This window comes from Mus pahari, chromosome 14 (assembly GCF_900095145.1).
Source record: "Mus pahari chromosome 14, PAHARI_EIJ_v1.1, whole genome shotgun sequence".
Classification (NCBI taxonomy): domain Eukaryota; kingdom Metazoa; phylum Chordata; class Mammalia; order Rodentia; family Muridae; genus Mus; species Mus pahari.
This window is the reverse complement of record NC_034603.1, coordinates 86,895,992-86,908,935: the sequence shown is the minus strand read 5'-3', so window position 1 is coordinate 86,908,935 and position 12,944 is coordinate 86,895,992. Positions and strand designations below refer to the sequence as shown.

General features: G+C 47.7%; 1 protein-coding gene across 1 annotated transcript in view; it reads right to left on the bottom strand.

Annotated features, from left to right (window-relative positions):
• The window catches only part of Rptor (regulatory associated protein of MTOR complex 1), a 294,655-nt gene that overhangs the window by 140,985 nt on the left and 140,726 nt on the right, over positions 1 to 12,944 (bottom strand). Inside the window, exon 6 of the mRNA XM_021212174.2 lies at positions 4,674 to 4,849. Within this exon, the coding sequence (XP_021067833.1) occupies positions 4,674 to 4,849 (176 nt within the window). The remainder of the gene's footprint in view (positions 1 to 4,673; positions 4,850 to 12,944) is intronic.

Genomic DNA, 12,944 nt, shown 5'->3' with positions numbered 1-12,944 from the left:
CTCCCCTCCACTCCCCTCCCCTCCCCTCCAAATCTTAACAAAAACAGGAGAGTGGTGATTGATGCCTTTACTCTCAGTACTCCGAGAAGCAGCTTGATCTCCATGAGTTGGAGGCCATCCTGGTCCTGGAGTTCAGGGCAGCCAGGGCTATATGGGAAAAACCCTCATAAACAAACAAACAAACAAAAGAATCTAAACAAGTGGGCAGGAGAGAAGGCTCCGCTGTAGAGAGAACACCATGCTTTCCCAGAGGACCCAAGTTCAACCCCAGAACCACGTCAGGAGGCTCACAACCTCCTGACACTCCAGCTCCAAGGGGATCTCACCACGGTTTCTGGTATACGCGCACACACACGCACACGCACACACACACACACACACACACACACACAGAGGAATGCATACACAAGCATGCATACATACAAAGACGCACTCTGTCTTAGTTAATTCTCAATTGCAGTGACCAAAAGACCATAATAAAAGGCAACTTATCAAAGAAAATGTTTAATTTGGAGTTCAAGTTTCCGGAGTCCATGACCATGATTGTGCCCTTGAGCAGACTGGCTCAGACCTGGCTTGCCACAGCCCTCTAGCCCACCTAGGGTGGAGTCTATTGTCCTGCCACATCTGCAGCTTTCCTCCAAGACACTACTACCTGCTAAGAGGCTGAACCTGTTTTCCTGATACTATCAGACTAAGCAAGGAGAGCCTGGCGTGGTGGGGGATGGGTTCCCCTCTTTATAAGCTAGGACTCATAAGCAAACATTGGCCTTGATCAGATCTTTGTCTTGGCTTATTATTTCTCTCGCAGCCTTACCCATCCAAAATGCCATCTTTCCTCTCAGGAACCCAGTAACCTGTGGCCACTGGCGGCCACGAGCCTGGTAGGGAGCATGGTGAAAGCGGGCATGGTGAAGTGACCTAACTGGGAACAGCCTGAGCTTCTGAAACCTCAGAGCCCACCCACAGCGATACTCCTCCTCCAACAAGGCCACACCTTCTAATCCTTCCCTAACAGTTCCACCAACTGCAGATGAACCTGTGTGCAGCTGTCTCATTCCTAATGAGACATCACAGAACCTAAACAAGATCTTAGGCCTGAAGTGGGACAGGAGGTTTGTCCTCTAGCAAAGTTGCTGAGCTTCAAAAACTCCTCGAAAGACAGATGGCTCAATACTATCAAAATGATAAAACCTTACATTTACAGAAGCAACTCCTACTGATTCTGAGCTTAGTAGTTTTCCAGAGACAACATAAAGTGTTACCACAGTATCTGAAACGAGACACGATGGCAAAGGGCCCCACACCTTCCTTACACAGGCTGCTCCCTTGGGGCCATCCTGCTGGGGCCAGGCCAAGGGAGCAGAGCTGCAGCTCCTGCAAACATCTTCAACACTGCACAGTTAGCACTTAATCTCCCAGAGACTCAGTGGTGTAACTGGAAGGAGGAGTTCCTGACCTCTCTCCAACCCAAAATAATGCTGTCATTTTCATTAATAGACAGCAGGATTGTATGCTGCCCGGTGCGATAGACATCAATCTCCTTTACAGCTGGTCTCAAAGCAAACAGAATCCCTCTGCGTCAGAGCTTCCAGCAGCACACATATGCCCATAATAAAGTTAAAATGGTATTATGCCACTCAATCAAAGAAATAGAAACAGCTAAAGGAAAACAATATATATTTTGAGTGCTTACACTATACTGATATATATGGGAAGCAAGGCAATTACTTACAGAGAATATTACAATTGTTAACTTAAGAATTACTGAAGTCAGCTCTGAAAATAAGAAAGAGGCAAATTTCCTGCGGCAAAAATGAAAAAAAAAAAAATTCAGCACAATGTCTTCTGATACGTGCTTCCTCATCAAACAAGAGCCGTCCACAACGGCGGCAGCCACAGCTGACTCTGCACTCCTGAGCTCAGCTGCATCTGGACCATTTGCCTACTAGCATGGGCATTCTGAAGCAACCTCCCATATATAATGAAGACAGTAGTTTTCAATATTATCAAGGAAAGGAGGGAGGGAAAGTCCTGAGCTTTCTTTCCTAGGCCATTCACAGTCCTCAATTTGACTGTCATTTTGCAGCCTAATCCTGGTTTCATGTCTCTGCAACAGAAACTGGCACACTACAGCTCAAGATCACACCCGGCCAGTGCTTATTTTTGTAAATAACGTTTGTGAAGCCTGTCACATCTGGTCCCTGCAACAACAGAGCTGGGGTTTCTAATCAAAGAGCTGGGATTACTCAGGAACTGACCCTTCTGATACTATGAGAGCAACTGTGAACTCACCGACCGCCATCTTCACAATGCTAAGCCCTCAAGCCCCAGACTGGTTTGTGAACACATGAAGGGAGTGATGGGCGGTGGTGGGCGTAAAGGTGACATGTGCTATCCTTTGAAGATAAAAATGTTGGTTACTCCCTCTCATTTAGTACTTTTCATTAATTCTCCAAAAAGATATATTCAATTTTTATTAAAAAACACGAAACTGACTTTACAATGAAGAAAAAAAAAACCCTAATTCTAAAAACATGGGTAAGTACCAAATGAAAAAATATATTCCCTTTTCTATCAGACTCATTGCAGTACCTCCCTGAGATTTCAGATCTACCCGCCTGAGCTGAGCCGCTGGCGTTCAGGCACTGGATGTGAGTGAGGACCATTCTCCCCAGCTGCATGCGGCACAATGGTTCTAAAGTCCATGTTATAGAAGCTGTGTCAACTTGGTTTTCACTGTACTTTCTACTAAAGCTTAATGCTTACTTAAACTTAATTATGTCCTCAGTCCAAAAAGGATTTTGGGCACCTAAGCAATGACATGCTTTTTTGGGTAGAGCAAGCCCATTCTCTGCTTGGCCACAGGGTGTTGTGCCCTTAGAGCTGCCCAGACTTACAGGCACAACCCTGGCCCGTGTGGAGTTGGAGGGCAGTGCAGGACAGGCGCACTGAGGTCTGGCAGAGGCACTAAGGCAGTGTGTTAGGAAGGCATGGGTGAACCCAGGCTTGGTGTCAGGCTCTGTGGGTGCTTGTGTCTATTTCTGCTCATCCTCCTCACGCAACCAATCACCTGCCTGTCTAGAGAACTGCATGAGGGACCTAGTCTGCAGCAGGGTATGAAGGGTCACGACAGAGCCGGTGCCCTGGCCCATTCCTGGACCCAGAAAGCACTCAGAAAAGCTGGGGAGTCTCAAGGCAGAGGTGGAAGTGGTCATGTAGCCAGCTCTTTAGGGTCCACAGTGCCCTGGCAGCTCTGACATACAGTCACTCCATAGCTTCCTGCTTGTACTACAGATATGATCATGCCTACCGAGGACTGATGGCTGTGCTCGTCATTACCTGGATCGTGTTCTTAAATACAATTCTCCAGGAATTGCGCACACACACTCTGGGCTATCCCTCAGTCTTGGGTGATCAAGTCATCCCATGACCCTACAGCCTAACAAAGCCCACCCAATGGCCGTGACTACCTCCCCTAAAGCTCTGCAGCCTGGTGGAGTGAACCGGCTCATTCTTCTGGGTGGTCTGGCGTGTATACCAGTCTGGGTACTCTCTGTTCCTCCCAATCCCTGTCATGTAACACTGCACCTGCACCGCCAGCTGCTCCGAGGACCACTTGGAATACGGCTGTCCCCTGAAACACAGCAGCTGCTGGTTCCATGAATGTATTCAGTTCTTGGTCATGAATTGCCTTCAAGTACACATATTTTCTCTACTGCATAAAGTGCCTCTTTTAAAAGGCCATGCACACTCTCCTCTGCAGGAAGACGAGATGTCTGAGGCATCATGTCTCTCTTATACCTGCCCATAATGGTCAGCTCAACCTGACTCAGGACCAGCTGGAGTAGCTGCTTTGCTTCCAGGAAGTGGATTGAGTATATGCGGGAGTGACTGCTAAGCCCACCGCAGTCTGTGGGTACCCACTCCTAAACCTTCCAGTGATCAGACACCAAGCTCAGATGGACACTGATAAATCCAAAGGTCTCATTGCTGTCACAATCGGAGGTCTACACCTCTCTGAGTTTGGGAAAGGATCTGAAAACTGACAAGCTGACATGAAAAAGACCCCGGTGGGCATCTCACAAAGGGTGCAGTATGTCAGCACAGCTGTATGGCTCTCACCCGAACTCTCCCGATGGTCATGAGGCTGCTGCTGCTTACAGGCTCTTCGTCAGCATAAAGGCAGAGTGGGCACTAAAGGCTAGCTGAGCACGTACCACTACTGAGTATGCCAACGGCCATGGCACTCTCAAAGACAGGCTGTATATGGCACCCACATACATTCCCTTGGAGTGTTCCCCAGGACTCAGAGAACTGCAGTGTTGCAGGAGTCTCTTCTCACTGCTAGGAAGGAGCTCAGAGACTATACTTTAAGCAAGAACTAGAGTGACTTCCTTCATATTTACCTTTCTCCTCCCCAGTGAAAGGCACTTGCTGGTGAGTCTAAGCACTGCCCCTGGCTACTTCTCCTTAGTGAACAAAGATGTGACCGGGGACACCACAAGCAATAAACTGCATATGACCAGATCCAGGGAAAGAGCTCCATCCACTCTCAGAATACACACAGACAAATACCTAGGTCCTGTGATATCAGAACACAGGGCACTCTGTTGTGACCAGGATAATGCCTTGGGCCCCTGGGATGGAGACCTGGACTACAGGACACTTACCAGCGCAGAGCAATCTTGATGGGAGTGGTGAGGCAGGATGTGAACAGGTCGGCTGGGAGGTCAGGGATCATGGGCAGCAGCTCGTGTGCCTCGCACGCTGCCAGCTGGATGCAGTTTTTCATTGAGGGAGGCAAGGGCATCTGGGCAAGTGGATGGTTTGGGTTAATCGCAGCTACCTACAGGAGGGCACAGAAGAACAGCAGCTTAGCAGACACTCCCGGAGGGAACACTGGGCATCAAGAAGAACAACATGGCACCAGCAAAACTGGTTCTGCCCCAGACAAAGCTTTCCTCTGTAGCCCCCAACACCCACGGTGGTACCAGTACTCACTGCACCCTGCCCATCCTTCCATGCTAACTTATTTAGGCTAAACATTCAGTCCCTTATCTATCGTGACATTATTTTGGAGGGTTTAAAGGCACAGGAAGATGACCAGATACATATAACATCAGTACTAAAAAGATAGCAGATTCAAGCAGAGTAAGTGTGCCTGCAACTATCACAGAGACAAAAGGAAGGATGCAGTGTGTGTGCACAGTAAGGTGCGTTATGTGATGGTTTTACATGTACAACTGATTTCTCTAATCTACAAAAAATGTGTTCTTATTTCATAAAGGAGATAAAGGGGTTTGACTGATTTAAGCATGGCTTCTTTAAGGCACAGAAAGTACATGTTTGGTACTTTCCTTAGTGAAAACTGGTGGGGCAAAAGCCCTAGACTAAGGCCACTCAAACTATTCATCCACTTCCTCCACTATGCTTGTAAGTTTTATCTCCATTTTAAAACATCTCCAGCAATTAGAAAACAAGCTTGGAAAGTCTGTGACTGTGAGCTTAGCATTAAAGAGGCTGAGGAGGGGGGACTGCTTTGGGTTCAAGGCCACCATGGACTACAGATGATGCAGCTACTAATCTGCTCTGACTGGTTTTAGGACTTTTTTTGTCCCACTATTTCTTCTAGACCAGTGGTTCTAAACCTTCCTAATGCTGCAACCCTTTAATACACTTACTCATGTTGTTATAACCATAAAATTTTGTTGCTACTTCATAACTGTAATTTTGCTACTGTTATGAATCCTAATATAAACACCTTACATGCAGGATATCTAATACTTGACCCCTGCGGGGGTCGGGACCCATAGGTAGAGAAGCACTGCTCTAGACAGCCTTGTGTATAGCCAGGCACCAGTGATACTGAGGTTCAAAGCAGCATGCTCTACACCTTTTATGTCTAACCCACACAGCTGTGCTGACTCCTGGGCATACAATATTAACATTTTACTGTCCATAAGGCAGCTGTGGCATCTTCAAGCCCTCAAACGGTGGGCATTAAAGGTATATTTTACCAATAACCCCTTCTGCAGAAATGTTAATCCCAAAGTCAAACTTCAGACACTCATATACACAACTATAAAATGATATAATTTACTCCATAAAACATCAGTTTTTAGAGAAATAAGTGATAAATTCTATAAAACATAAACTATCCCACGTTAAATACTTAATATTTTGCATTAGTCGGAATCAAGCCCAGGTTATCACACACATGCTGGGTAAGCACTCTCTGGCTAAGCTATACCCTGGTCACATGGGAACTATTTCAAATGTACACTTCAGAGTTCAGTGGCTTGAATAATATCACCAAAGTTTTCTTGTGGCAGAGAGAAGGAGGTCAAGATCACATGTAAAATAATGTTTTGTGTTCTGGCTGTGTAAGATAAGATAGATAGGCAGAGACAGTGGAAAAGGAAATTGGTTTCCAGGTCGGGCCAGGTGAGAGCCCTGGAGCCCGCAGAGGCGTCAGATCACAGCCTCACGAACAGGCACTGGGGAGCAGGTAGAGCTGGTCACACGAGGGGGGGTGGGGGCTCTCCAACAGCCAGCCTGGTGAAAGGGGGCTCGGGAGGAGCAGAGGCAATGACCCCTGCACCTGTGTAGGACCCAGGAAGTCAGCAGAGGCAGGAAGAGCCCTGAAGTCTGTAAGCAGGAAGGAATGGCCAGCGACCTACAGTCTAAACTCACTTCTCTCAAAAAGAGCCCTTAGGGGAGCTGGCCTATGAGCAAGGGAAGGCCTGGATTGGGCACAGGTCAATCACATTTAGGAGCAGGCAATGAATGAGCCTCAGATGCATTCTGTGACCCCACGAGTTGCATCTGCTATATATGATGGTTCTGCCTCAGGGATAATTAAACTCAGTGACATTTTTCAAACAACAACAACAACAAACAACGAAATTTGAGGCAAAGGATTTCACCAATGAAGAACTCTTTCAGAACTGTTAATACAGGAATTAAAAAATTGACATGAGTTTTATCCCATACGTTGTTTTAAATTTTTTTTATCTAAGATATTGGCCCTTTAATCAAAATAATCCTTCAGCAGGCAGCATGCATATGAAGCTCATTACCAGGCAGCTGGGCCTAGTGCGGGCGACTGGACAAGCACAACTCCTGAAGGAAAGGAAGCCTCACCTCAGCCAGGGCATTTCTCAGCACCAGAACCATCTTTAGATGCAATTCACTCCAACCAGCTCCAGAGAAGACAAGCGCTCCATCACCAATACCGTGGCACTGTGGGGTGGGGGTGCTCCAGCTCCTAAGCAAGGCCGGGCACCTCCCAGTCATGTGCCATTCTGAAGGGCTTTCAGGGCAGTACCTACATTTCTTGTTTTCAAATGAGCCACTGAAATAGCACTGTCCTGGCCTTTCCCACACACAACAAGTAACAACTTTTAACAAGGTGAGGTAGCCCTAAGTTCAGGAGTCTTAAGAAGTGACATTCTGCATAGTTGTACCTTAAGGCAGTCCTTTTCTGTGGTGAGCTGTGCCTCAGTGCATAGGCCAGGAGGAGATCAGAGAGCTGAGCTGGGTGGAGCTCATGCTACTTGCCTGGCTTCACTAGTATTCAGAGGTCAACGGGGCACACTACAGCATGCTGAAGTAGACTTTTAACACACAAGTCAAATAACTGTAGGCACCCAATCATCAATAACAACTTAACCAAGTGGTCTGCATGCTTTGAAACTCTGAAATCTTGGCCAAGGGAGCTGAAGCAACTTCTGGTAGACAGCAACTCAGTGATGTTCTCCAACAAGCTCCTAGAGCCTGGTTCAGCCAGGTTCTCACGATTATTTTGAGCTTACCCCGCAATGAACCGTCCATTATTTTAAAGCCACTTAGCTGCTGGCAGTTTCAGCTTCTAAATGTTCTCAAACCATTCTACAACTCAGTGAACACATTAATTAGAAATGATAAGCAAATTCCACTTCCAACCATACTTGAATTGAATCAACAATGAAACATGGGAGGTTCTGCAGCTGTGTGCATAAGAAGACATTAAGGGGAAGCTGAGCATCCACCCCACCGTGAGCTTACCACTGTCCAGCCTTGTCACACTGCACAGTGGCCTTCAGCAGAGAATGGTTTCTTCCATGTGACACACAGCATAACACCCTCAATCATAAATGCCTTCTGGTTAGAGCTGGGGGTTCCTGGAGGCCCCAACAGAGAGCATGTGCCAGAAGGCATGGCCATCAGGACATAACAGCATGCTGACCTGAAGTCTGTTTCTGGTAACTTGTTCTAGGTTGTAGGACCAGGGGACAGTGGTGCTGATCACCAGTGCTGACAGCATGCTTGCAGTCTCAGGCTGTCCAAAAAGCCTAGCTTCACATCAAGCTCCTCCTTGCCACATCTTTACACAGGCCCTGTCTACACTCTGTGTTTAGGGAGTCATCATTTTACAACTCACTTCATGTGTCCTCTGATGATCCAAGTGAACCCACAGTCACCTCTGAGCACAGTGTGTTACTTTGTGTCCTAGAGTAACTTATGAGGCTCTGCCTTCCCTGTCAGCCAGAGGCCATCTTTCTTTGGCAAGGGATTATACACTTTGTGAACCAGCAGAGCCTACATCCTGAGCTTCTGAGCAGAGGATCTTGTGAAGCTCTGGGTACTTGCTTCCTGTCATTGGCAAAACCCTATTGAGTTACTGGAACTCGGGGATGGGGGCACTAAAGGACACATGGCAGCTAAAGGTGAGGGAGTGCTCCCCTCAACCCTCAGAGGACAGTCTAACATGGCCAGTCTTGGAGAACACTTACTTGCTCTCTGCTAAAATGAACAAGAACCTGCACAGCAGTGCTGCCGCACACAGAAAGTGTCTGCACATGTACATTATGGGTGTGCTCTCCATGTGTGTGTAATGTGCACGTGTGTGCACCTGTTCCTCCTATGTGGGTCTGGGCTGTTTTCATTTTCCTCCAGTGGCAGCTCCTCTATCACCAGATGTCTTTCTCTCTCCAGTGAGCACTTTCCACACTTTCCCCCCATGTTTTGGCCACTGTTCCCTCTCACACCAACTTGAGGACCACCCTCAGAGACAATGTCTCCATGTTCTTCTCTCTGCTGGCTTATTCCATCAACACAGGCACATGTGGTAAGAATGCACATAAACTAAATAAAAATGTAAAAACCAACAAAGAAATGAGCCCCTCCCCCACAGTCTACCCTCCCGAAGCTCCCTGCCTTCCTCCGCTCCCTGAATACCCTTCATGGACATCACTGGCCCGCATTCCCCACTCTCAATCTGGCACTGAAGTGGCCCTGCTAACTGCAGGACCCACAGCCGGGACAGTCTCCTCATCCTTTACCTCCCAAGGCCTGTCACAGTGAGCATCAGCAGACCATCCCTATTCCCAGGAAGTGTTTCTCCCCCACCCAACTTTGTAATATTAGTTTTCTTACCACCCCCACCCCTTCTGCTACCTCTAGGCTGACATCACAGAGAACTTCACGGTGTCCTGGCCTCCCTTCTTCAGCATCACACTCGGCAGCTTTGGTCGACTCAAGGATTTTCCCACACTTCTCGAGCCAACTGAGTCTCCTAAGAAAGAGACTTAGAGCTCCATAATCTAATGCAGAACTCTTGCTCACACATCTCCATGCAAGCTTCAGCACTACAGTCCACTCCACTCAAAGGATGGCTCTGCCCTTCTCCCATGTCCAACAAGTTCTCCTCACACTGCTTCTTCTCCCTCTACTCACACTGTAGAAGAGACTGGACCTAGAGCCTCCTGCTAACTGGGAAGCACTCGACCACTGAGATATGGCCCCAGCTCTCACCTCTAATTCTCTGTTTCTTATCTCTTACACCTAATTCATAAGCAAACTGTGTTTTGCTTCCAGAATCTGAGGTGCACAAGACCACAACTGCTACGTCCAAGTGCCATCACCTCCGACATGGCCACCTGGACTGAATGTCACTGTGAGCTCTGCTCAGCACCTAGACAGCCACACACGGCCACTGGAGTGATATTTTCTTTGTTAGCTAGCACATTTTAGCTGGGTGCCCACCACAGGCCAGGCATTATGTTGGATGGCACACTGCTTTCTGCTCCTAGCCCCCAGTGGTTCCCCAGTGTGCCTCTATGCAGTAACTGAAATGTCAAGCAGCAGCAACCCAGTTGTCTTCCACATATCAGGTCCCTAGTGAATAGTTCCCACCCTGAACACACAATAGCCAAGTTCATCTCTTCTCACTCGTAAGTATGAGAAACAGTAAGATCACAAGCCAAAAGAGAAAAATCAAAATGAACCAAAATAAAATAACCATACTGGAGAGGACAGTTAACTTAGAAATATGGATAGTACCTTGTTAAAATTAACATTACTTGACAATTAAAGGAGAAAATAAAGACAGCATATAATAGACGCTGGCTCATTTCCCTGGTGTCTATGAATGATTAGCCATGGTAGCAGAGAAAAAGAACAGAGGACCTGAAGTCTAACTTGCAGGACAGAGACAGGCAGGGTGTGAGTGTCACACAGCACCAGACCCACAGATCCCTGGGCTGGTCCACGACTATCACAGGGCAAGTGCACAGAGGACACAGCCAACAAGAAACTTGCCTTTGAAAGGTAACTTAAGGATGAATCTGTGGCACGCAGTCAAAGTATTAATTACCACCTGATACCAGCACCTAGGGAACTGAGGCAGTCAGATTACTATGGGTGAGAGGCCAGCCTGGGCTAAAATCATTTGGAAAAGAAAAAGAACCCTCAGGTGACATATAGAATAACAGCCGTGAACACAGTGAACTGCCTGGGCTCCAGGCCCCACGCTGGCCATGCTGCAGCTTTAGCAAAGGAGTCTGACATTTCAAAACATAAACTTCTCAGTCTGTGGAATATGTTCTTTGAGAACAGTGTGATGATCGTGACATCAATTATTTTTGTCCAAATTCCTAGTTACAGTGACCAAGATCTGAGAACATATACTTCGGTTCACAAACAAGATGCCCAAGTGGAAAGCAAAGAAGATAGGTCATCTACACCAAATGATGTTGCAAAACCTGGCCTGTGTCTGCCAGGAGAGAGAGTTGTGTGCTGCAGGATTAGACCTCATGGCAACACCAGAAAGGAGCAGAGCATTCGGGAAGATGAATGGGAAAAAAAAAAAAAAGCCTTAGAGTGTGTCAGCAGCCGAGGAGAAAACATCAGAACTGGGGCTAAACTGGCATAAGGCTCTTCCTCCACCACGACGGTGCTTCTCTTTATCCTCAAACTTCAGCCAAGCACACCAAGGACTGTCTGTGTGCTGGCCCTGAACCCACCCTGAAGGTGTTCAGGATGGCATCCTCCTGGGACAAAGCTGAGTGCAGTGGTCTCTGCAATGCAAAACAAATAACACACAGGCCCTGGCACAGAGAACCCACTTCCAGTGTGGCTCTTGTAGCTTGCAGTCAGTCCAAGGGTGCACATCCTGAACACAATCCTCCCATGAGTTTTATCCAGATGATGGCAGGAGTCCCTTTGGGTTCCTGACATGGCTACAATGTGGCCAAATTATCAGTAATATCTCCACTGAGGTAGGAGAGTGGAGTTAGAGGTAAAGACAGCTTGTAGCAGGGGCTAAAGAGGAAGAACAAAGACCTGTACACATAATGTGGCTGTTACTCTTGTGAGATAACCCACTCTTGTGAGATAACCCAAGGGCTATTCCCAACTCCAGTCTCCCTTAGTAGTCTAGTCCACAGCTCCAGAAAAAAAGCCTGTGTTCATTTTCTAATGCAAGAGGCAGGAGAAAGCACTGCTCCCCCCTCACACCCCTTCCTCCTGGAGACAAAGAAGAACCGCCTGGAGCTCTGGTGGGCAGGAGTACAGAGCAGCAACAGAGGACGCAGAGAGGAGGAAGTAGCTGCCTCCCGGAGGGAGGCAGCACTCAAGGAGTAAATTATTCGCCTTAGAGATCTTATTAGTGAAAAAGATAAACTGTAATCTGTCTAAAATCCAATTGTGAGTTTTCACTGCATCAGCTTTCCAAATGCAAATGTTTGGGGCCCAGGGACGACTGCTGTGTGCAATCTCCTGGGTTGCTTGGCTGCGCCAGCCTGGGTTGCTCTTGGAGAAGAGGTGGGTCTAGAACACAGGAGGGCCTGGAGCTGCAGACAGCTATGGGCAGCTGAAGGCAGCCTGCAGGCTAGAGTGGAGGGAAAGGAGGCTGTCTCCAGGAAGAACAGACTGGAACTCAGTTGGGCCACGCCCAGCTCTGTGCTTGGCAATGTTTGTCATCTTTCAGAATCTCCATACACCAAGCACAGAGACTTGACTACACCTGGGGCAGGGCATAATTATAAGAAAAATCATGGATGACAGAAATAATAGTTGGGAGGCAAGAAGTAGAGGAAAAAGCCAGGTGCTCAGAGCCTTGGACATGGAAAGCGTGGACCTGCTAAGGATATCATTAATGCAACACGGCTGCTACTATAATCCTTCGAATGGCTTCTAAGTTACATCTGTGCACCCACAGATTAGAGCAGCTCTCAGACCTCACCAGAGCAGTACCAGAAAAACACACACCTGATCAAAGTGCAAAGAGCAGCCCACGCCAGTGCAGTGCTTGGCTATAAGCGGGACACCTACATCACTCCTCCACCCAGACCACAGGCTCAGGGAAAGGCCATCCTGGCTACAGCCATGACCACAGCGGCAAGATCTGCACAAAATCAAAGCCAGTCAACAGTTTAGCGTGGAGTGGGCAGGGGTGACAAGGTCTTACCCCTAAATGAAGAGGCACTGACAGTCGGGGCCCCTAGTAGGGGTCTCAAGTACGGCTCCACACTCTGAAGTATTTGAGCAACATAAACTGGATTCAGTGGGTTATTGAAGAAGAGGGAGACAGCGTGGTGGTGCACGCCTTTAATCCCAGCACTTGGGAGGCAGAGGCAGGCGGATTTCTGAGTTTGAAGCCAGCCTGGTCTACAAAGTGA